Source organism: Schistosoma mansoni, chromosome W, assembly GCF_000237925.1.
Source record: "Schistosoma mansoni strain Puerto Rico chromosome W, complete genome".
Lineage (NCBI taxonomy): Eukaryota > Metazoa > Platyhelminthes > Trematoda > Strigeidida > Schistosomatidae > Schistosoma > Schistosoma mansoni.
This window is the reverse complement of record NC_031502.1, coordinates 45,767,699-45,794,286: the sequence shown is the minus strand read 5'-3', so window position 1 is coordinate 45,794,286 and position 26,588 is coordinate 45,767,699. Positions and strand designations below refer to the sequence as shown.

Here is a 26,588-nt window from a genome sequence, read left to right as displayed (position 1 = left end):
TTCTCAGATGTTTTGAAGACTGGAATTTGTTCAGTGGTCAAATTAAGGAACCTTAAGGTGTGAATAAACTACATTGTAGGCTACCCATACTGATTACATTTATTCTGAAAGTCATATGGGCATAGAATAAAGTTTCATAATTGTTAATCATTTTTGGTATCATCTCACAACTCAAAGGATTTAACGTTAGATCTTTCAGCAATTCGAACACGAGCTAACGTTATCACAATTACCATTTTCGCTTAAAGTGATCAAGCATGTTCATAAACGAACCAGCAACAATAATGTTGACAATGTAAAAACTATGGAAGGAACAGCGTTCATATGCAAGTGGAGAATACAAAGCTTCTAAATTCCTAGTCAACTTGTCAGTTTACAGTGAAATAAACACGTTGGGAATCTGTAGAATTATGGTCTACTTTGTTATTAGTACTATTATAATGATAGACCTAATGCTAAAACCGTAGATATGTCATGATGTGAAAACCTAATCTATATGATCGTGCACGTATTAATTCCAAAATTTTTTGCCTAATTACTAGCACATAAAAGTAAAAGTATGCGTCCTTATTTAAGCGTTAGACAAAGCGGGTTTATAACAATTAAGGATGGTTTCGTGTAGAGATATATTAATAAGTCACAGTAAGATGCGTAGTAATAGCCGTTGGTTAATAGCTTAACTTACTTCTAATCATCATATTGGCGTCGCGAGCTGGATCCTGCGATTGAACAGTTGAATATACATTAAATTTCTTAAGTGTAGTAATTTCGAATGCCGTGAAGAAGTAAAACTTCATAAGACTCGCTAGGAAGTCAAGAGTTCCGCTACATCATATAGTTATCCTAATCCACTTCATGCTGAAGATCATGCACATAAAAATTCATTGAGGAGTTGCAATACAGGTTACACAGGTGAGCACAAGTTTGGTAAATGCTTATCCTGCGGTAAATTTTACTCACATAATTGGTCATGCTAAATGCTTTGAATGATGTGAAATTGGGCAAAACCAGTCAATCTGTAGAGCAACTGTCCGTTTCATCACTAATGATGATAAACACTGTAGTTCGGATTTTATTCGGTTGGGTGTTTCTAGTGATCATTTATCTTTATCCACAATTTCGGAAGATAATATAAATGTTCAGAAGTAATTAAATACCTCCCTCGATTCATTGCATGATTTTATTGTTGACACAAGCTGTTTGGTGTCTTATCTCAGTCCATAATTAAATGAGGCCTTGTTAGCCCTGCATAATTCTGAAACTGAACTCCAGCCAAAACAAACTTATACTTCACATGATATTTGTCAAGAAAGCTGAAGGGACTCATATTCGGATAATAATTGAAGCAGCTCACTTTATTGTACCTGAGAAAATTTTCAACATCATACGGAATTCATACGAAGGAATACAGGGCAAAGTCGCGCATGGAGAACAGCTGAAAGACACGTTCCATCTGAGGGCATGAGTCAGACAAGTCTGTCTACTCTCCTTCATTCTGTTTCTTCCGGTGTTTGACTGGACTATGAAGACCCCCACATCTGAGAGAAAGCACAGAATACAATGGAAAGCTTGCATGCAACAAGGCGATTCGGACTTCGAATATGACCTAGCTCTTTTATCTCAGACACACCAACAGATGCAGGTCAAGTCAAACAGTGTAGTAGCAGTCACTCCATCAGTAGCCCTCAATATATTCCGGGGAAAAGCAAGATCCCCAAATACAACACGGAAAATGCCAGCCCAGTCACACTTGATGGAGAAGTTCTGGAAGAGATGGAATCTTTCACGTACCTGGACAGCATCATTGATGAACGAGAGGGACCCTGTAGGGCCAGTGAAACGTCACTGAACCCCAGCCAAATCATCCGGCAGTTGGGTCACTGAATATCGAACAGATCATCGATTCCCGTCAAGGTCAAGGACGATCAATGCACATCAGTTAATTGTACGCCATGGACTGGCCCATGCGGCAGTGGTTCTTCGCTTGTACCTTCGCTTGTATCTACTTTAACTAATATATTCCTGTAATAACGTCCTTTGTGTTGTACAGTCTTTAGAGCATCCATGGTCCCTTGATACGTCGATGGGACAATCCACGTAAGGTGCTGGTCGCGAGGTGTGACTTCGAAGTTAGCTTGTTCGTTACACTGTTCCCGTCTTACTCGAGTAGGCCTCCAATCATTCGACATAGATCATCAACGTTGATAGTCTACAACCCGAAGCAGATGTAAATACAAGGATTGGCAAAGCAAGGGCCACATTCTTACAATTGAAGAAAATATGGAACTCAAAACAACTTTCAACCAATATCTAATTCACAATCTTCAATTCTAACGTCAAAACAGTTCTACAGTACGGATCTGAAACTTAGAGAATTACTGCAACCATCATCAAATACATACAAATATTCATGAACAGTTGTCTACTGAAGATACTCAATGTTCGTTTGCCAGATACTATCAGTAATAGCCTACTGTGATAGAGAACAAACCAGGTTCCAGCTTAAGAGTAAATTAAGAAAAGATGCTAGAAGTGGTGGGTGGGACACACATTACGGAAAGCAGCAGATTTCAGCACGAGGCAAGCACTCCTTTGGAATCCTGAAGGGAAACGGAAAAGGGGAAGGCCGAAGAGTGCACTACATCGGCAACTGAGAGCAGAAATCGAAAGGATGAATAACAACCGGAAAGGATTGTTAATGACAGAGTTGGGTGGAGAATGTTGGTGTGCGACCTATGCTCCTTCACGAAGGGTGACAGGCGTAAGTGAGTACGATCAATACAAGTGTATTAAACGAAAGCTAAAATTACTGTGAGACAAGAGTCTCTTTTCAATCAAGTTTTAATCAGATTTCTCAAGTTATTCTACCAAATATCGTTTGTTTCAACGATTCTTATATTTTTGATGAAAATTCTCATAAAAATAAGGAAAATATGTCGAATGAATCAAATCATGATCAGAAATCTGATGCAATTTTGATAGGTGATGATATTTTTAATGATCCACTATCCTCCAATGAAAGTTTTAATAAATTTGAGACCATGTTAGAGGAATCAAATCGTAATTATGTCACATCAAATGTTATGTGTATTTGTTTCTAGGGGGTGTGAAGCGCAAGTTCTAAGTGAAGCCGGACGTAATTACAGTCCGGACGATCTCTTATCAAACTTGGTTTATCCTAACCATTCAGTCACTTCCAATGAATCCCCTAGTCAACGCGAGAAGTATGTTTTCAATAAAGCAACATTATTTGTAACTTGGAGACATGAGAATCCAACATTATTTTATTGGTGAGGATAGTGTCAGAAAATCTATGATTTAAACTTAGATATAAATGATTCCAGTACACACAACTGACATGCTGACCAAATACGATTCTAGGAACCAGTTGAGTCCGTTCTTATTTCAGTTGTTAATTCCAATACTAATGAGTATATTCTAGATCATACAGAGTCTACATCCAACAAGTAGTCAAACAGATACATAATCAACCTAAGGAAACGAAGTACAATTCATTGCGAAAATTTGGATTCTCATTTAAGCTGTGGTGGTTGTGGTGTTTGTATGAACTAATGATTCTTATGTAATTTTTGACTTCACCATTTCGAATTCCGAATACAACACGTTTAATTGTGCTGATTTAGTCCTATTTGGTATAAATTGCACTATTTCGGGAACTCCTAGTTCTTATAATAATTCAAATACCTCTAATTATCACATAAGCACTAGATTAAAATTCTTGCATGTAGAGAATAACGACAAAGGAAAACTTTTACTAATTGTAGTGAAATACGAACTATTAGAGTATAAAATCTGCGAAACAACAAACATCTAGCTCAGATGTGAGGAATGAAAGTCGCAAAACTACAATGAACAGCTCAATATTGAACTTAGCATTGAGCAATCAGATACTTCCACGCCACAATGTCTAGGGTTATCTGTTTAATTCAAACATTCTTCATTGTTGTGCTGACGTTTTAAAATTATGTGTGTACATATTTACTAAATGTAGACAAGTTTTCGGTCTTCGTTAGTATTCAGCATCTGAGTCAGCACAATGTTTTCTGCTCGCCAGTGACTAATGAACATTATGTATGGTTTTTCACAATGAATTGTCAACATCATCAAATAGAACTGCTATAACTGAACAATTGTGAAATATAACTGGCACAATTACTGAAACCATAAATGAATACTTCATCGATGAGTGGACTAGTATAATTGTCTAATAAAGAAGTCGCTACTGTTATCAAACCGATATTTTCGGCACTTGTCTTTTTTAGCCAAGCATTTACAAGACAACTCGCAATCCTGTCGGTTGGAATGGTTCACTCGCAACACTAGTTTTTCCAGGAAACACCATTTTAAGCAGTCAAAATATCTTCAGCTCTCTGAAGGCATTATCATCCTATTTACTTCAACCCTGCTGTTACCGTTAATACGACAGGTATAAGTTGGTTTCAACTCATACTCGTTTCAATAATCATACACATGTCACTCACTGCCTACTAGTTAGCACTGTTTTTTCGCGAGTTTGCACCTGGGAAACTCCAGTCAGCCTACAAATACAGATGAAACCGGAACCCAATATATGACGATGGAACATTATCTGAAGCGTCTACTAGCCTACTACTTCGAACCAATGACTGTTATAATCAACTTAAGTTCATTATACGCTTGTGGCGGTAAATAAATCCCTAAAATTAATAGCATTGTAAGTGTTCGACATTGGATGCTGACCACATTAACTTTAATGAACCCGCCTAGCTGAAAGTGCTCGGTCATACATCCGCACTAGATCACAAGTGGAAATGCCGTACTCAACATCCCCTGCAATCTCTAGCCAGATTGGATCAGTCGATCCACGATATATTGATAACCTATCAAATGTATCTTCCAATCTTTTCACTTCTGTCTTTTGATTTCACTTGGTGGGTACCATTTATAATTGGTGTTACTGGTTAAAACGTTATTAAACTTCGAATACCTGTGGCACTTCACGCTGATTGTTTTTTCCATCTGAGAGTTATTAATGCAAATACGAAGTTTTTCAGTCACTTTTATGTAAAACTGATAACCATCTGTCAACATTATGAACGTTTGTATGATTTGTTAAAGCATTTTCCAATCAAATCACTTTAGTACTAATTGACGTCACCCTTAAATAAGCTGTGAGTTATTTCTCTTGCATGCTGACAGCAGACCAAATACTTTCAGAATTCCTAAATATTTTCGGTTTCATATCAAACTCATCGTCCAAACAACTAGTACACGAATGATTCTTGTTGATCACTTATTGACCTCGAATGAGTGATAACTCGACCGGATCATGCATCAAATTCAATATGCGTCAATTCTCGCAACGGAGCACTGTGTGATGAGTACAAAGACAAATTTCTGGCGAAATTACATATCGTTATGAACGTATCTCTATCTTCGCGGATTCACCACAGGACGTTGGATGCTTGATAACAAATTTAAAAGGTTAAATACGACTAAGGCAGACTGATGAATCAACAGACGAATCCACCCACAAGACAGTGATTGAACCCGGTAATTCTTCGAAACGTTTTTTAGATATATATTGTAGTGGTATTGGTTCCCAACCACATGATTCTTAAAGTTGAAAATATAACTACTGAAGTTTACATTCAACATATGACACTTAAAGGTCGAAAATGGTGAACGCGGGAAAAATTGTTCGGTATGGCATGGTCCATCCTTCGAGGAGTAATCATTCTATGTAACCTCTTGCTTTTTGTATTGAGTATTAAAACTCTCTCTAGCCGAAATGTATTCTTCAGAAGTGCTAGACGTCATACTGGTGATTGTCACGACAGGACGAGTCAGTGTAGATTGTGATTCGACTTCCACGTAAGATCATATAAATAGGGTGGTCACAAGATGAATCTACGATTTTGGGATTGCGTCTATTATTATAGTGACGTAGATAAATGTACTTGTACCGAAATAGACCATAACTCTACAGTATAACATTATGTAGATAAACTTCTATCTACTTCCTAATGGTACAAGATATTATCAGAATCTGGATTCTGGGGCAAGTCGAGCTAGACTGACTCATTAGATGATGTAATTGACGTAACACTCATTACGTTAGACATTCATATGATACCCGTCCATCTGAAGCAGACTAAAACTATTAACTGAATAATGTTGTCAGGCTTGTTGTTTTGCTGCAAACACATCATCTACAACTGGACACTGACCTTACCGTATCCTTCTAAAACCTAGTGAGACTGACGCAGAACAGATGTAACGTGGCTAACATTGGAAGGCAGGACACACGTCTCAATCTACTTGGGACTCATTAACTGGATATACAAAGAACCATCAAGTTTCTGATAAAAAACCAACGGGATAATTCAAGCCATGTGAAATTGAATTCATGAGACTGCATCTCTACCACTTATTTGCTTGACGTCAAGATCCATGAGGAATAATACATTTAAACACGAATAACTAAAGCTAGTTTTCAACAAGGAACTCTTCCAACCTTCTAGCACTTCATTGACGTTGACACAGAAATTCTGGCAGTCGGTAACACTGAAACGGACAACTTGATCTCCAGGTGGAATTAGTTGCTGAGAATCCAGTTGTTTATACATTGCTACGTGCCGAAGCACAAAGAGAAGCTTCACATTGCTCATGTGAAATTGTACGAACTGTTTTTTCAACACTATCTCTGGCACTCATACCTATGGTCTGCATTGGGGCGAATTCCTTTGAATGGAAATAAACAAAACTCCTCGTGTTACGACAAGGTAGAAGATTGACTTAGATAAACAGCTACAATGATGTTACATTAGTCAAGAGACAGTTCCCTCAAAAAGTGTCATGTGATAACCCGCCCTTCGACTGGTCTAGAACTTTGAGAAATGAAGAGAGTGATTAAGTAAAACCAGGTAGACAGTGCGAGAAAATCATCCATAAGAAATCGTAGATTGCTTGCCAGGAAGTAAACAAAGCACTTGATGCTGAACCCATACAAAATCTAGACCGTAGTGCTAACAGCAGCAAGGTCCGAGTACTGTCTTTGAATACATATTTCCCTGAATCTAGACTAAGAGCTTGGGTAAGACGCATGACAGCAAAAGAGTGCAGTTAAACAAAACGATGGAATAGGTAAGAGAACGTAAGTTAACATATCCAGAATATACTTAGGATGCATAGCTCTTGTCAAAATTACTCATAGACTCCATCATACGTCCACTGTTCCAAGTCTCTCTCTGGCGCGAGTTCACTGGTCAGTTTCCTACGTTGAGTGTCGAGTGATAGCAAACACTTTGTGATTCCCAGCAATCTGGATTGGAAATTTGGCGGTTAAAATGAATAATTTATGAAAAAAAGAATTTAACATGAGTTCGAGATGCTAGAATAGCCTTCTCCGGTCAGATTAATAAAATTATTACACCATGCGAATTAATCTTGATAGCAGTTGCGTTGATAAATGTCATGCAGAAGTCGAGTGGAATGATTTTCCCTGAAAACCTAAATTCCGTATTTCGAAAATTCTGTTATTTAGATCATGATATTGTTTAATGTTCAGACAGCCTGTATAATTTGGTCCTACTTCAATAAACGTCAGTTATTTTCTGCGCTTTAAGGTATCTGTTGTAAAGTTAATTGATAAGAACGTATGAATTACAAACATTAGTGAGGACATGATGGTAAACTATTATTTATAAATGCATTACCATCTTATCATTTTTAAAAACTACAGAATTAGAAAATGTCTACCCAGGGAAATCTTTCAGTCAAACAACTTAAAGGACTCAAGACTCTAGTGTGATAATCTTAATCGCTTCGAACACTTGTCGGTGACCAGTTAGATTTTGGCATTACAAAAATTCTCTTACTGATTTTTGTATTTTCATCTCAGCTAATACAATCTGTTCACTCGAAACAATCAACATTTTATAACCCTCAAAAAGTAACACCTTTACGATGTACACAATCTATCAGGACCTTTGACCGAACAGATAGTAAAATAAACTGAACTACTAGACTTGGTAACTATTCAAAGATGTAAACTAAATGATAATGATTGGTCTGAAATGAAACAATATAGCCATTTAGCAGTTAAATCTTAAAAGACTTCAAGCTAAGAAATAATGGGTATTATAACTATGCGTATTTCACATCGACCCACATTAGAAATAATGCAAATAATTTCCAAAATATCTAAGGAACGACTTTACTTGAACATCGTAATGAAAATAAAGCAGTAAAATAAAAAGGAGCATCCCAGAATAGAAATTACTTTTATTTATTTACAAAAGAATGTATATACAAAGTGATGTTAATTTCTGATAAAATAAGTAATACACATAAGTACCATTATCTCCAAACGAATTAACTACGAAGCAGGCTTCTCACAAACAGCCTGAAGAAAAACACGCTGCACACACAGGTCTTTAGCTACGTTTCTCGTTTCTTTGTGAACAAAATGAAGGCGATGTACAGACAAACCAGCATTTGAGAATAAATTAGCTAGTTCGTCTTTTGTAAAAAAGTAAGACAGTGTTCCATCTTGTCTAACATAAGATGGTCGATCAGCAAATAAACGAGATCCCCGACCAAATCTCAATTGAGCATGGTCATATTGACCGTAATCACGAAACAAAAGTCGACCGCCGGGTGAAAGGACGCTGGTTGAAAATTTAAAGACATAAAAATAATCCAATAATTCAATGAAATTATCATGATACAAGATTTTAAAAATCTTTCATGCACTCTGACCATGTTTGTGTGTTTGTACAGATGGTTACAATCTAACGTTTTATGATAAAATCAAATACAGGAAGCCTGTGTATTTTAAAATGAACTGTGTTTCACATCATCGCATAAAATATACAATCACTGAAAGAGTTAAGTTCTAAAACGTAACTATCGATTCTAGCAAAAACGAATGCAGATTTGTTAACATATAATAAAAGCATCATGCAAGACAAACTGATATGAAGAGAATGAATGAATGACTTTATTGACTATCGATGAGGAAAAGGGGTATTTCAATGATCGCAGATGCCAAGTTAAGTGATATTTAACGAACTGGTTGGGGAAATGTATCATCATTATTAACAATACTAGCCTATTACTGGAACGCGTATGAAAACGAACATTCAGGAAAGTTCTGTTGCGTAAAAATATAGTATAAACTGTCTATTTATATGAACGTAAACTTCAAATTATAAACAGACTAAAGAATGTAAAACGGAGTGTCCCATAGGAAATTTCCTTTCAAAACTCATTAAGAAGTAATTTACTTAAGTGTAATTTCAAAAACTAACCTTGCAACATTGCAAAGACATGTGAGCATTTCTTGTGGGTTTAGTGCAGACAGAACAAAAATTAACGTTACTAGATCAACACCATGTTCAGCATTGTTGAATTCCTGATCACTAACTGAATTCAAAGAGGACAAAGCAGCTTTTAGAGAATATGGTTTGGTCACATCACAAACAAATGCATTACATTTAACTGGAAATTCTTTGAGACGCTCATCCAATATGTCCACAGCACGTTGTGAAATATCGCAAGCATATATCCTTGAAATTCCTATTTTAAAAAAATGACAAAAGGTTATACTAAATTGAACATGTTGAGTAGATGAAAGTAGATTAACTAAGAAATTATGAGAATCTCTGACTTAATGTTAATATTTCCATACGAGATAAAAATTTCTATTGGTACCGTAGTGAATAAAGTGAAATTTTATCACCATATTCTCATAAGAGTCTACTCGTTAGGAAATACAATATAGTGAATATGACAACTGATGGGATATAATACCGTGCTCATGGTAAAAATTTGTGTGGGTAGCCAACAATTATGGCTTGAGCCACTGAATAAACATCTAATTCCACGACATAACAAGTAAAACCTAACAATAAGTGCTAAGAAGTTATTAGGTAATAAACTTGAAACAACTAACATCTGTTTTATTCATACAATATGTACAACTATTTACGTTTGGTCAACAACAATTTAATATGCTAAGATAGATGAGAATTCATGATTTGAAATATGTAAACAATAAAATTTTAATTATATATTCTGAAAATCGAAGTAGAGAACTACTGGATATAACAATAATATTTAACACATTCTGATAAAAGTTTACGCCTCTATAAGATATTCATTAAATTTTTGAATAAATTTAACCACAAGTCTCTATTATACAAATGACTTCTGCTATTATGTCTTTGTGTAAATAAGTAAAGTCAAGCAACAATGAAATTTAAATTGTAGAGTGACGCACAACTCGCAACGAGATAACCAACTAGTTAGTAACCCCAATGCTGATTTTTACTTCTATGAAATAATTAACTTACTTGTGTTCGGTACTGACTGAAATTCTGAGCTCAACGACGCGTAGTGCGAACACAGACTGGTGATATGAATTTGTTTTGGGGGTCAAGCAAGTTTGCATCATCAATCTGAGTTCTTACTACGCATCATCGGATTGTAGGTTTCAGTATGGAGCACATGTCATTTAAGCATCCCACAGACATAACGCGACCACTGGATATAGCAAATTTTAACAAAATGTATATCTCCACGCAATAACATCAAAATTACCAACCATATTATTTTACTTGGAGTGCAAACTAATCCTTGATACCTTTCCATAATATGTTTTTTTGTAATAAAGAACTGTATATGAATGGCATGACGAAAAAGTATCAAATAAATAACAATGGTAAAATGGGGCAAAGACTTTATGTTCCAAGATGTGGACGGCAGTTACGAACGGTTAGGACATCTGATCGTGAATGTTATATTGTAATCCTAGGTCAATAAATTGACAACTATGATAATGTCAATAAAATAAACAATCTGACTTCAACTTTTATAATAATAAAAATAAGGGTTGGGAAAAATCAAACGATTGTTATCGATGAATTTTGCAATACAATACTGAGGGTAGATGCACCGTTACAAATATAACCTAGATATAAGTTGACAGATTCGATAGAGAAAGACTAAATTGTGAAATAAATTGAATGAGAATAGTATTATGCTAAATAAGTTTACTAGCTTCAAGAAAATTGTAATTGCGAAAACATTATTTGATAAATGACTGTTGAACCTAAAGTTGTTTCGAATTCCGAATATTTTGCAGGTTAATTTATTTATTTATTTAAACACATATATATTGGTACAAAAGGGCACCAGATACATATGCGCCACACAAAATAATGAAAGTAGGAAGAGAAGGGATGAAAAGATAAGGCGGACTGAAATGTACAACCAGAAGACTCTTTCAGTTAAGAAAGTTAGAACCACTCTTTATGTAGAAAGTAAAAGAAGGTTACAGCAGGATCGCCACTGGCTTCTATTCTGAGCCATATCTGATAACGTCTCTAGCCACTGTGTTGCACCATCTCTCGGACCCCAGCCAGGGAGCCGTGAAGGACCAACAGAAGCTAGCCCTTTGCAGCTTTCTTTCATGCCACGACAACATGTCATACACTGACCTCCTCTCCGCTTTTTCCAACCAGTCCCAGAGTCGGCAAATAATGCACGACGTGGAAGTCTCTGGGACGACATTCGTAAAACATGTCCAACCCACCGAAGTCGGTGTTTCAAGATGGTGACACCAATTGAATTATCGTCTCTGAGCCCGAACACACGATGCCGAACCTCTGCATTACTAACATGGTGTTGCCACTGTATGTCAGCAATCCTTCGGAGACAACGATGATCGAACACAGAGAGTCGTCTAACATCCTCAACTCGGAGAGGCCAGGTTTCACAAGCATAGAGCAAAACTGCTCTCATCGACGCGTTGTAGATCCGACCTTTTACAGCCAGACTAACATCACGAAGGCGCCAAAGATGGCCCAGATTGACATAAGCCGCTCTGGCTTTCATTATACGTGCATCAATTTCATCACTCACGCCACCACCAGCACTTATGTAGCTACCTAGATACACGAACTTCTCAACTACTTCAATCTGCTCACCATCTAGGGTGAGTACAGGATGAGAATCCTGCAAGTCTTGTAGGAGTACTTTGCACTTGGAGGGTGCAAAGCACATGCCGTACCTGCGGACACTGATTGCCAACTGATTAAGTGCGGATTGCATGCCTTGGGCATTATCGCACAGTAAGACAATATCATCCGCATACTCGAGGTCGAGAAGTCGTTCTCCAGGCAACATATCCACACCGCCATTACTTACATCCATCAGAGCTGTTTCCAGGATGTCGTCGGTGGCAAAGTTGAAGAGGAATGGTGAGATTGGGCAACCCTGCCTAACCCCACTGCTCGAATGGAACAAGGGAGAAAGGTGGTTGTATGCCCTCACTCTGCCTGAGGTGTTCGTATACAGGGCCTTTAAGATGTTAATGAACTTCTCAGGCACACCCTTCTTCAATAGACAATCCCAGAGAACAGTCCTGTCCAACGAATCGAAGGCAGCCCTGATATCAAGAAACACTACGATTATTGGCCTGCGATAAGTATGACGGTGTTCTAACATTTGGCGGAGGGTGAAGATGTGATCAATGCATCCTCGACCAGAACGAAAACCAGCCCGCTCCTCGCGAGTCAATCGTTCTCGGGTTTTAAACAACCTACGAAGAATGATAGAAGCCAATAGTTTGGACGCAATCGGAAGTAGACTTATCCCCCGATAGTTGTTACAGGAACAACGTGAACCCTTTTTAAAGATAGGGACGACTATTGACTCGTTCCATGATATCGGAACACTTTCTTGCTCCCAAACCTTTGCAAACAACACCGTCAATTCCTTAGCCAGAAAGTCACCACCATCTTTAAAAAGAGCCGGAGGTAAGTCATCTGGGCCAGGTGATTTGTAGCGCTTCAAGAGTTGGAGTTCCTTGCGGACTTCCGCCTCGTTTGGTGGATCAGTCGTCACCGGCCATGGGTGGCAGGACAAACTGGTTGATGTTGCCGGAGCAGCAGGCCAGTTGAACTGCCCTTCGAAAAATTCCGCCCATCGTCCAAGACGTCGAGAGATGTTAGTGATTGGCATCCCGTCATCCTCGTAGATCGTTTCACTCACACCAGACTTCTTGCTGCCAGTGGCTCGGATGAGTTGGAAGAGCTTCCGGCAGTTACCAGATGCAGCTGCTGCTTCCCTCTCGTTAGCACGCTCCGACCACCAGGCTTCTCGGTCCTTACGCAAGCTTTGCCCGATTTCATTGCGTAACAGCCTTTGTTTGTGGTCAAACTCACGGTCACCCGGAGTAGACCGACGGGCTTCCATCAGTTGTAAGGAGCCAGAAGAAACCCAGTGCTTGTAAGCGGGACGTTTCGCGAAGCCGCAAGCGGCTTTACTCGCCATTTTCATGGTGTCGTGAAGATGCAACCAATGCTCATCTATACTTTTCGGTGGGATGGTAGCTAGCCTAGAGGCTAGCTCCGCTCGATACTTACTTGCAACAGATGTTGCAGCCAGTTTACTAACATCGATCCGTTGATGGTGGTCAATCCTTCGGCCACTGAAAAGTAAGGTAAGATTGGCGCAGACCAGGGCATGATCAGACTCTAGATAGGTACTCCAAAAGGAGCGGCAGTCTTGTACACAACCACGCCAGCGGTAGCTGATCGCGATGTGATCAATCTGAGTCCAGGCTTGAGATGCAGAGGGAGGACGCCAGGTGGCACACCGGCGATGACTGTGCCGGAAGTTAGTGCTAGCCAGAAACAGGTTGTGGTCTGTGCACAGTTGCAGCAAACGGTCCCCGCTATCTGTCCTGCGACCAACAAGTCCCCATCGGCCACCTAAACGACTCCCTTCTGTGCCTAGACGCCCGACCTGAGCATTCAAGTCTCCGGCTAGTACTACAATATCTGTTGAAAGCGCTTTCTGGAGAAGAACTGTTAACTGGCGGGAGAGATAAGTATTTGAAAGTTTGCGAAGTTTAATAAACGTGTTTTAAATCTGGGAAAAAACAAAGGAAAGTAGATTCTCAATAAAAAAAGTATTGCCAAGTTCACAATACGATTATGACCTAATTTACTTGGATAGATTATTTAGAAACAAATGGTAATCACCAAGAAATAATCACCATTTTGACGTCATATTATGTGCAAATTAATGATTACTAACCGTTTGTTTTTGAAACACAAGATTCTTCTGCAATATCTATACCTGCTTTTGAAATGGAAAGCATACTTTCAATTAAAGGGATTAGAAAGTTTCCAACACCACAACCGACTTCAAGAAGAGATCTTGGAGTTCTGTTATGTAAGGATAATAATTCTGTAAACTCGTGTGTTGTCCAATGGCGATCCTTTCAAATTAAAAAACAAAGTATTGTAAAAGATAAAGTACCAACTTAATCATTGAACGAATAGAATATTGCATCAAGATAAATGAACTGTGGTGCAACAATCGGCAGCCTACGTAGGAGATCTGGCAATTAGTAAAATAAATTCACCTTCTTTCGAACTGAAGATGTAAAAGATATTAGACAAAGAGGCTATTTAAAACTAGTGATAATATTCATGAGCGTAGGAAAATTACAGACTGTATCTAAGATTTGACAGGGTTAGATTTTATTTTTCATCAGTAAATGGTTAAATCGGAAATCGATATTCTAGGCTGTTGGTAGATAAGGCTGAAATCTCCATACTTTAAACCATCTTTATCAACAGTTCGCCACGTCCATGTGCATTACTGGTATAAGATGAAAGTTTTATAACTTCTTTAGACGACCAGTTGTTTTCATTAAAGCAATTCAAGTCTTGAACTTTCATTCAAACTTTTGTAGAAGAGAAAACTCTAGCATGAGGATTAATGAATACAACTTATTTACCATCTTAATATCATGATCACCGCTGGAAACCAAAACACCTAGGTCGATGTTATGGCGAAATTCATTGTTGACTGGTATTTATTGATCTCCAGTCGTATGTAACAACGATTTTTGAAATATGTAGGTGATTTATAGTGGTAAAGGAGCAATGAAAGCAAATTTGAACAATAAGACTAGAAGCACAAAACTTAGGCACCGAACCATGCATCACATGTAGGATTAAATTAACTATCGGCCAGAACTGTTGGTGAATAATCACCAGACTATTCAAAAACCTCGCAAAATTCACTAGCGTCAGCTGCGAAACCGGTGTCTAGGATGTTCCGCAACATGTTTACGGGATACAAGGATTCAGTAGATAATACCCACCACTTTGTGCATAAACTTACGCGGTTTACTGCGTCACTATACTGCATTGTGTAGGTCACCAAATGCCTACACGGTAAATGAGTTTCGCACCAGAAATAGCAGTTACATTTCATGATATCCGTGCAGATAGTGTACCTTCCAGTAAAGCATCGTACTGAAAAGGTATTTCACAATGAGCGAAAAACTGGGTCAACGTGTGTGCATCCCATCTTCCATAAGTTGACAGGCGCGCGGACTTATACGCCTCCATAAGTCTAACATACCGTGAGTGTTACGGATAACTATCGACCGATTAGTGATACCTTGTTTGCAACCAGTAGCTACTTCGCAGAAACAAGTGATATGCTCAAAGTAAAACAGTACGCTTCAAATTCCACGTTTTTATAACCCTGTGAGTGACTTCAACGAAGTTGGTATTGGTCTGAAGAAGTAGTTGAGCATGTAGCTTGAACGCTCGAGTTCACTTTTTCTTTGTTATCATGAAGTTGTTCTCCAGTAAACAAAAAAAGTTTGGATCTTTTTGTTTAATATACTGACGTACAAATGGAATATAAGAATGATATCAATGGACTAAATACACTTTTTACCGTTCAACGTTTTTCGTGTACATTACATCCAGAAATAGTTGAAACGTATTGGTTGACACTTTCTAAAGAAACAATAGCCACATAATATCGTCTGCTTACTCGCCCAAGAATGTTGCATAAAACATGATTTCTGCACAAAATAGCCTGAGCACTCGGAGAGTTGGTAGACAGAGCATTGCTTGTGGCAGGGCTGCCGTCAATTACAAAGGATTCAATAGGTGTGCTAGACAAAACACTGTCGCGGAAAAAACGCTAAAAACCTTTTTACTGGATCTGAAGCTTTTCTGGCTTTAAATTTGAAGGCTATGTCAACAGCCCTTATAGATGCATCTAATGCTAGTTCCTGTCATAGTGACATTTGTCACAATGGGATATCATAGAAGTTGGAACTTATGGAATTGGTTTTCGTATTATTACTATTATGTATATTTTCATTGTACAATAAGTGGATTACTAAATCTATATATTGAGTTTCTTTAACACTTTCGTTTAATCCATTAACTATTAGTGAGCTGTATACTATTCCTATTTTATTGCTAATTGATTATTCACAGGAACTTATGGCTGATATATGTATAATTGTGATTTTCCACCTTACGGTGCGATGCAGTCCAATGTCTGTATGTAAACCCACTTGTGTTTGAAATATAACAACAGAAACTGGTTGCTGACTTTTTGGACTCACGGCAGCGTGTAAGGAAAGGTTTGTGGGTTACGGATTAACAGAAGCTTAGAGGTGTCGGCCAGATGTATAGTCGGTCAAATCTGAAACACTAGGATATAGAATAAATAACGGACGCGTAATAAACAAAATTAGAACTTTGACTCGTAAATTTAGCACGTGACATTGGTTGGCGTTCCAAGACAAAACAATTTCTAATATGTCCGTCAAACAGCAAGTTATGTTCTTTTGATCTCATGTACACAGGAAATAATAGTGCAATGGACCATCTACGTCATATATATATATATATATATATATTATCCACGCTAAGTTTTATTTTACAGAATCGTATAAATTAAAATGAAAATTATGCCAAGTAATAAAAACCTTGAAAAATCGAACACCATTACGCTTGTAGAAGCGATCCCAATTTTTGCCACATTCTGTGAAAAGTTTGGTTCGTTCAAATGAACTAACCAATGTATCGATTTGTTTAGTGATGACCTTGTTTATTTCTTCACCTTTAATTACAGTAGAATCCTGTTGGTCAGAGTTACTATCAGCTGTGATGTGTAGATCAAAGAACGAAAGTTTTGTTTACATAACAGAACAAAATAATGATTTAGTTCAAACATAGAAATATTAACATTTTACAGTATGAATTTTTTATAAGCACCTATTAGTTGGTTAGTAAATTGATTTTAATGAATTTAATTTGGACACTAACATAAAAAAAACTTTCGTACAAATAGGCAAGAACAGAAATAGTATGATTTCAAAGTTGATGAAGTTATTTTCAAATTGGGGTTGTGGAGATTGTCGAATTTCCTTAAAAGCATGAATCAATCAGTTAGACCACCATTGAAAAAGCAGAAGCAATAGACGGTCGTTTCGTCCTAGTATGGCACTGAAAATTATCGTGTGCTCTTTAGTGACTGGCTTTCAGAGGGAATTGTCAAAGTTCTAGTCAGGTGCCGTGACCAGTCGAGTCCAACTGTGTTGGCTGTGAGGCAGTTACCCACCGAAGATAATGGAAAATGGTCGCACGACAACGTGGATTGGTTGAAGGTAGACATTATTAACGTTGGATTTGGGTCCAGTGGTCTAGAGGTTAAGCGTTTGTGTGATACCGAAGGTCCTGGGTTCGAACCCCATATGTGGGATCGTGGATGTGCACTGCTGTAGTCTCGTACTAGGACGAAACAGATATCCAGTGCTTTCAGATTATCAATGGTGGCCTAACATTGGTCGGTATTTGATTTCAATGGGATAAAATCATTGTGTGAAGGAGGATGAAACCAATTGTATTTTCAAGTTCCATGAATCTCAGAGATAAATCACATTGTTATGCTCTGATGATTGTCTGTTTATTTAGTCTGCCAATATACTTTTATTATTTTCACTTGCTAACTGTACATGGTATTTTAATTGCAAAATTTCGATATTTATTCAGGATACAGAGATTTCAGAACACTTAGTTAATTGCGCAGTTCCTGGGATAGTTATGTGTGATACTATTGGATCTTACATGACTATCTTGACAACACAAATCATAGCTACAATTGATACTGTTGAAACATCAGTTGGCGAAGCCTATTATTTCATGCCCCATGATACTTGAGATTAAAAACACTAGTAAGGATTTAAAAAATTTTCAGTGATCATTGGTACAAATAAGATGTCAGTTATTATTACAATCTGTCAGTTATATAAAGGTAGAAATTGATAAGAATGTTAGTTTACTTCACCATATTTTACATCATTATAGTAAGATAAAGATATAAAACAACAGAAATTATATTAAACGGATTGATACAAACAAATTAGCTGAACTTTTCATTGTACCAAAATATCAAACCGAGCTAGCTTCAAGGTTAGCTATCAGCCCACTAAAAAGTATGGATAGGCACTAGTTGCAAATACATGACGCCATGAAAATGGCGAGTGAAGTCGCTTGCAGCTTCGCTAAACGCCTAGCTTATAAGCTCTGTATTTCTACAGGCTCCTTACAACTAATTGAAGCACGCCTGTTTACTCCAGGTGACCGAGAGTTTGACAATAAACGTAGATTTTTAAGGAATGGAATTGTGCAAAGTTTGGGTAATGACTGAGAAGCCCAGTGGTCAGAGCATGTTAATGAGTTGAGAGCAGTGGCAACATCTGGTAACTGGTGGGAGCTCTCTCAACTGATCTGAGCCACTAGGAGCATGAAGTCTGGTGTGAGTGGAACAGTCTGCAAAGCTGATAGGATGCTAATCAGTAATATTTAGTGACGTCTTAGACAATTGTTAGAGCTTATCGAGGAATAATTCATCTGGTCTGCTGCCCTGGTGACATTGATCAGATTGTCTTGTTCCGTAAGGCCGATGACGACTGATCTACCTGAAGAGGCAGAATTCCACAAGGAACCCGAACTCCTGAAGCGCCATAAATGACTAGAACCAGACTACTTACTACAGGCCATTTTCGAAGAATGGTGGGGAACTTCCGGTAAAAAAACTAACTGAATTGTTTGGAAAAGTTTGAGAATTAGAATTTTCCAACATCCTGAAATGAAGCGACAGTCGTCGCTATCTTTAGACAGAGTCTACGTCGTCTATGTAACAAACACCAGGAGGTAGATCTACTCCCTGTTGCGTCCAAACTATTGGTTTGAGTCATACTTGACAGATTGTCCAAAATCCGTAAAAAACAGACTGGTTTTATTTAGGTCGAGAATGGATCGATCATATCTTCACTCTCGACCGAACGTTAGAACACTACTATGCTTATTCCAAGTCAACAATTGTTGTGCTCCTTGAAATAAGAACAGCCACTAATCCCTTAAACAGGACTGTTCTCTGTTGAAGGGTGTGCCAGGGAAACTTAAAATATTGAAGGTTCTGTATGCAAACACCATAGGTAAAGTGGGGGCAACACAACCATCTCCTTCAATTGTTCCATTCTAGCGAGGTTAGAAGGGGTTGTACAGTCGCACCCCTACTCTCTAACTTTTTCAATTATGATATTCTGAAAACAGTTCTGATTGAAGTATGTGGTGATGGTGAAGATCTGTTACCTGGATAAAAACTTTTCAACCGTGAGTATGAGGATGGCATTGTATTACTGTTTGATGATACTCAGGCTATGTAATCCGCACCTCATCAGTTAGCAATGTGTCCGTAGAAGGACAATAACACTATCACTATTTACCATGTAATTTGGTTTGCTGATGATCGAAAATTAACTACGATTTGTACTTAATGAAGCGATTATCATTACTAAGATATTTTAAACAAAATAGAACTACAATGCCACTGCCAACACATCCATTACTGCAAAGATATGAACAAAATAATGAATTGAACACACACACAAAAACAATATTTAGAAACGTTTTAAAAAGGTAATATTGTGTTGACTTCAAAAGTGAGGACGATCAAAATATTTTCGGTATTTCGCAACACAATAAGAAAGTACTTCAGGAATGTGAACCATACAGACAAATATCTTTCTTTCTATCATAACAAAGTACATTTTTGTTGAGTTTCATCTTCAAACGGATGTTTAGAATTAGTTTGTCTTAATTGGTCTTTTCTGGATAGAATGGTTCGTAAACCACAGCTATTGAGGTAACAGTAGCGTTATTGCTTGAATTCCATTGATTTTCTCTGTTTATCACTGGATTCTCAATTTGTTTCTGTTTTATCACCAAACTACACATGGGTGAACATATTTTCTACTATTACATAAGCCGTTAATGTCACTTTTCTCAAAAGTAAACAACTGGTCTTCACTGATATACGGATATTTCAGCTACGTTTATATTTGAAATTGTAATAATTTAGGAGACAAAATTATGCAACTACAGACAAGTTTGTCCATTTGTTTTATTAGGAACCAGATATAAATAACACAAGCAATATTGACACAAGTACAAAACGGGGATGAATGCCTTTTACCACACAAAACTATTCATTTATACAAGGTATGTCTGCCACCTTACACTAGCCAGTCACAATGTAAATAGGCTGGATATATCTGGGATTAATTCACTTCATACTTTTACTGTGAGCTAGACTAAAGTGAAAAGAACACAGAATACAATACAGTGCAACGAAAATATTGAGACTATTAGCTGCGAATACATTCCAAACTTGATCAACAGAATTCAGTCATTAGTGTGGACTAGACGACATGAAACATCATTTTACTAATCGACGAGTATAAATAACTCACTTTTACAATATTTTGATAGTACTGTAAATAACTTGTAACTGTAACAGTAAAATAAGCTTAAATATGTACAAAAGTGTTCGTGAGGCTATAAATAGCCCTTTCTAACTTGTGTGAATTAGTATACAATCAAGATGGACGGTATTCTATCCATTATCTACAACCATCTAATTCAGAATCTCCCAAAAATGGGATTAATCTAGTCGCCTAGATGGAGCATAAAGATCAATAAGTGAAAGGAAAACAACCCATCTGATATAAAATTCTAGTGGTGTTGTTCACGAGTGAAAATGAAACTATTTAGATACCCACAAGGGGTAACATGGGTAATTAAGTGAGTGGGGATATTTAAACGTACTTGGTGAGTGAGTTTCTGTTCTTTGCTCCGTGAAATCCTCTGATGAACTAGAGCACTGAGAACTGTCCAAGTAGAGTTAAGATTAACGGATAAACAAACCTTGAAGAATCAGCTAAAATTTGGTTATCTAGTTCAGCATAAATATCAGCATATGATTCTAAAAACAATAGTAACTGGTTCCGAAATATGTAAACACTTACTTGTATTTGAACTATCTACACGCGTTATTTGTTCTAGAAAACGCTCTTGACAACAAAGAATTTCTTTACTAGTGGAACATTTTGCGTAGGATTGTAACCGCTGTTCATTTAATGTTAAAAACTGATGACCCCAAGAAAACTTATTTAACAATTCAGTTGCTTGATTGTGTTCACCAAGAATATAAAGACTTGCAGCCAGAGCCTCAACACATGATAATTGAAACGGTTTGCCGTATTTTACTGGATTAGATGCAATCAAAAGTGGAAGTAAACGTCCGTGATGAAATTTCAACTAAACAATAGAAAATGTAATGATAATAGTTAGGAGTATATGAAGCGAAAGAAAAATAACTGAGAATCAGAATATAGTTAATCAGATTTAGTGAATATTAAAAAAACCTAATCAAGCTTCTATTCATGGGAAACGAGTCGATATCGTTTAGAAATATGAGGTAGTAAAAAAGTTCGTATGCAGTTATTGTTTCGCGGTTGAAATAATCATCTTTCAACCAATAAGTTGCAGGTCTGAACTCTACTTCATCTAAATCAGCATAGATAGCGGGATAGGAACCACATTTCCTACACGAATAGTACCCTATACTTGATGAGTTAGCTTTCTTCCGATTTATTCTTATATCAGTCAGCATTTAATGGATACATGAGGGCTCGGGTTAACATAGGTTCATGACCTTATTTAGATGGCTTTCCATGTTTAATATTAGCATCACTTACTCAGTGCTTCAGTCTGGGCATCTGGGCAGTATCACAACCATCACACAAATCAAATGAGATTTGTGAGGCGCATATGTATCTGGTGCTTCCTTGTACCAATATTTATGTGTTTAAATAAAAAAATAAATAATAATAAAACTCAGTGTTTTGTGGGATTCTACTTTCAAATACTCGTAATCTACACAGTTTCTACTTTCAACAATCATATTTCACATCTATACTCTCTTAATGGACAAATCTTGCCTGTAGTACCTGCTTCGGTTTGGGCACCCGGGCAGTATCCCAGACTTTACACAAATCGAGTGACTTATGTGGCGCATATCTAATTGGTGCCTCCTTGTACCAATATTTGTGTTTAAATAAATAAATAGTACTACAATTGGCACAACTTGCCATATGTTAGATGATCTTTTTATACCCACATAAAGATTTTTTGGAGTTATCAACTAGTCATGGCCAATGAGAATCACAAGGTGAGTGGAATGGATTATGATCTAGGCAGTTAGTTACCTGTAGATAGAACGTACATCATCAGATTTCCCTCTTGTTCTAAGTGTTCATAGAATATATTTTCACATTTTTAGTCAATATTTACCAACTGGTGTCTCGAAACCTATACACACAAGAAGTTACAAACTTCATCAACTCATATACTAAGTACATGTTTATGTACTTCCCGACTGTCGAAACCCATGCGGATAGGGCGAGCTTCGAGTCAATTAGCCGTTAACGTAGAACCTAGTCTAAATGTGAATCAGTCCAATTTCCCAAACTCCACATCAGCACTGTGAGAAAACCAACAGTACATGATACGAATAATTAACGGAACCAAAAGAAGTGCAAGTATGAGAAACAAAGTTCATAGGAAAAATAGATGAGCCCTAAGCCTGTGTCGTGTAGGTTGAATGCCATGTTTTAACCGAAAAGCACCAGGACCATGTGTGACCAGAGTATTAAAAAACTAACAAAATAAACCGGAGAAAAGAAGTGAAGTTGTTTAGAAGAATAGATTTTCTGAGCTAAAACGATGAAATCCACTAATCCCTACTGCCTAAATATACTGAATAGAATTAAAACGTTTGACAGACAATAAATAGGACAACGGTCTCAATTCATTCCAATTATGAACACCAAGAGTCATCTATCTCGCCTTGAACGGTAGTAAAAAATGACATATAGGTATGATTCATATAACCTTACCTTTTTGAATCCAGTCTGCTCCAATTGAGCCCAAGAGCAATCCACTACAGCAATCCCACCACTATGCATCAACTGGCGGTCAGTGTCAGGAGATAAGACACAAGTCGCAGTAGGTGTAAGAACAATGCCTCCAAAGCTTTCGTTCAGCCGTAACAATCTTGTCATTCCCAAACGAACCAATTTGCGGCCCGAGCAACGCTTCGGATCGCACTGTTCAAAGTCCCACATAGCTGTTAGAATCTTTCTGGGTGCTTCTAATCGATAAAATAAATATGGACAAACCTACCGTTATTTAAATTACTACCACAAACATGTGTTTCAGCCATATCTCTCTCGTACTTTGAGCTTGACAAATGTTTTCTTTTAGTTTTCATGTAGGAGAACTGAAAATATATGAGATTAAAATCGTACTGCTGATAGACTTCGGCATTTTTAAACCAACAAAAGCAAATAAATAACCGAATGACATTAGATGTCAGGATTACTAGATATACAAGGGCACAGCACCGACCGTGCATCCGATTTACATCAAAACCGTTTGATGTTATTTACGTCATTGATATATTCGGCTGGAGGGCACTTTGTGTTGCTGGACAAGACTTGATACAGAAGAGCTCCTTAACAAGACAGAAGCTTATATCCACTGCTCACTTACTTAGTACAAACCAGTACAAATATGTCGTAGGTTACAGTTACACAATATTTTTTCTTGTACATGACCACACTGAGAGCTAACGACTGTTATGTGTTATTTCTGGCCTAATGGGGGTGAAACAGTGTTGATCTAGACCATGATACATCACTCAGGAAACAGAAAAAAAACGTTAGTTGTGTATAAAATATTTGTAAACCGTTTCTTAGCAATCCATACTTTCCCCCCAAATGCCCTGGTACGACTGAGAGTCAAGTCAAGTCAACTACAACGTAGGACCAGGCACATATATGCATCGGTCCAAGTTGCCATACCTCGTTAGCACAACAAGATGAACACCGGATTCATAGTAGTTAATTTAGTGTTGGTGGTAGTATATAAATTATAGGTTGTATATAAGTATATAGTACAGGAAGGAAGAGAGATATGAAGCAATTTTAATCTCAAGGTTTAAGGGAAGATAAAGAGTGTATACACCTACGCCATTGTGATCGATTCTGAGCCATGTCACACAGAGTCTCCAATCATTGGTTACGATAGTCACGCGGACCCCAACCAGGTAGTCTGCATCTACCAACATGGCTCAGACTAGAAGTTAATGACTTCAAGCACTGATGCCATGTTTTGGTTTGGCCGCCCCTAACTTTCTTCCAACCATCCCCAATACTAGTCATCATAGCGCGTCGTGGTAATCGGTGTTCAGGCATGCGTAACACGTGGCCCAACCATCTCAGTCGATGAAGATTCATCACCTCATCAACTGATTTACCATCGTTCCCTAATACCCTGCGTCTAACCTCACTATTACTTACCCGGTTATCCCAGCAGATGCGAGCAATATTTCTAAGGCATCTGTGGTCAAATACTAGTAACCTACGAGTATCTTCTACTCTTAATGGCCATGTTTCACAGCCGTAAAGTAGAACAGAGCGAACTGATGCGCAGTATACTCGTCCTTTAATTGATAGACGGATGTCTCGTCTTCGCCATAGGTGACGTAAGTTGGCAAAAGCCAAACGAGCTTTTTGAATCCGTGCAGAGATTTCGTCAGACACCAACCCATTAGGGCTGATCAGACTTCCAAGATAAGTGAAGTTGTCGACGTGTTCGACTACTTCACTCCCTATCCTTAGTTCGGGTGTTGACGCAGGCCAGTCCTGGAGTAACAATTTACAACTGAGGGTGGGAAGGTCCTGCCCTCTCTCTCGAAATGCTCTTACACGGCCACGCGTATACAGCCTCTGCCAAGAATGTCCTACCCGCCGTTTTCTCGTGGCATTACTGTTATTTACGAAATTGAGAGGACGAAAAGCGAATGTCCGGCGCTTTAACGGGGTTGGTAGACATGGAAAGTCCACCTAGGGGAGTTGGAAAACCCTGATTCCAAACCAATGGTGCACATGGGCTCCAGTATCCTGAGGGAACAAATGGTGCATGAACCAATCGTTGATGACCGGCTACCATGGGACTGCATCTCTTTAAGATGTTCCACTGTCTTGTGGATTAGGCCTTTAGGTCAAAGGCTCTGGGTGTGGCCCCCTAAGAAAACCACCCGCTTCGGTCTGGGAACCCGGGCAATATCATAGCCCTCACACAATTAAATGAAATGATATTTTTTTGTGTGGCGCATATATATCTGGTGCCTTCTTGTACCAATACTTATGTGTTCAAATAAATAAATTACAGAAACCCTTAGCGTCATAAGTCGGACTACATCTAAAAATATGGATTTAGATGTTATAAAGATACAACACTGATGCACTCCCATCAAGTAAACTGGTGTTAAATTTACGAACGAGTTTTTCTTCACAGAGAAATAATTGTTTTATTGCCATGAGTTTCTGTACTAGTGTTTGTTAACAAAAATTTTGAACGTTACATCCAACTACCAACAAGCTCTTATAAGACCTATAGGTCAACGAATTAGTGGGTAATATTTGATGTAAGGTTTCTTTTTACTTAGGAACTGAAATGAATCAAGTAACTGTGTAAATACTTTAAGCCTATCAGTGGAGTTATCTAAAAGTTAGTGAAATCTTGTCTTTTTATGAAAATAATCACAGAGGAAAACAAGACAATTACGATGAGTAGTAGAAACATTTAGTCTTAACATTATGAACATATATACATATATACAGATATACATATCCTAGAAACTTCGTGTAACTTAGAGATCCGTTGATCAGTAATTTCCGGGTTTTCAGTGTTCTAAATGACTAGATTATATCAAGCAATTCGATGATGACATCGATATATATATACTGGGGTTTGATCACTGAACGCATATGGATTTCCCCAAAGTTGTTTAAAATTCTGGGAATATCTTAGTAAAAACTCAAATCTTTGGGGGAGTTCCCCAAACTATAAAAGAATTATGGAGTTTTAACGATGAACGTAGACGTATTTCCCCAAAGTTTAAAAAGATTGTGGGCACCTTCCGGGTTTCCCCCGGGATTTTCTATCGCGGCTTCTTCAAAACGGACAAAACTTTTTTCCAACATAAGGAGACTGGGATATATATCTCAATCTCTAATTATATAATTAGACAATCATTTTTTTCTTTTTTGTGCACATCTAAACTTGGGGAAATTTACCAGCCTAACAAGTTTTGATCAAAAACCAGTGGTTTCTGGAGTTCAAACTACAACGCAGGGATGGTAAAATAAAGGTCAGAGCCTTACAAAGTCGCCCGCCGTTTCCTTTTAACGACCTTGAACGGCTTGACACCAGTTGTTAGTTGGAAAATTGCGCCAGATCACTATTTGCAATCTGATTGGATCATCTGTGTAGGTG

The 26,588-nt window shown here is 37.8% G+C and overlaps 2 protein-coding genes across 2 annotated transcripts; both read right to left on the bottom strand.

Annotated features, from left to right (window-relative positions):
* Nucleotides 1-8,380: 8,380 nt before the first annotated feature.
* Nucleotides 8,381-10,612, bottom strand: Smp_042630 (methyltransferase-related; the record flags this gene model as incomplete). The annotated part of the gene is made up of 3 exons (XM_018789890.1): nt 8,381-8,672; nt 9,315-9,582; nt 10,606-10,612. The coding sequence occupies 3 exons, from the start codon at nt 10,610-10,612 to the stop codon at nt 8,381-8,383; spliced, it is 567 nt and encodes a 188-aa protein (XP_018655288.1).
* A 3,492-nt stretch (nt 10,613-14,104) lies between these two features.
* Smp_042650 (hypothetical protein) lies at nt 14,105-23,527 on the bottom strand (the record flags this gene model as incomplete). The annotated part of the gene is made up of 7 exons (XM_018789889.1): nt 23,430-23,527; nt 23,144-23,397; nt 21,212-21,503; nt 21,111-21,168; nt 21,012-21,073; nt 16,826-17,001; nt 14,105-14,293 (listed from the first exon to the last, which is right to left on the bottom strand). The coding sequence occupies exons 1-7, from the start codon at nt 23,515-23,517 to the stop codon at nt 14,105-14,107; spliced, it is 1,119 nt and encodes a 372-aa protein (XP_018655287.1). The 5' UTR covers nt 23,518-23,527.
* Between the last annotated feature and the right edge of the window lie 3,061 nt (nt 23,528-26,588).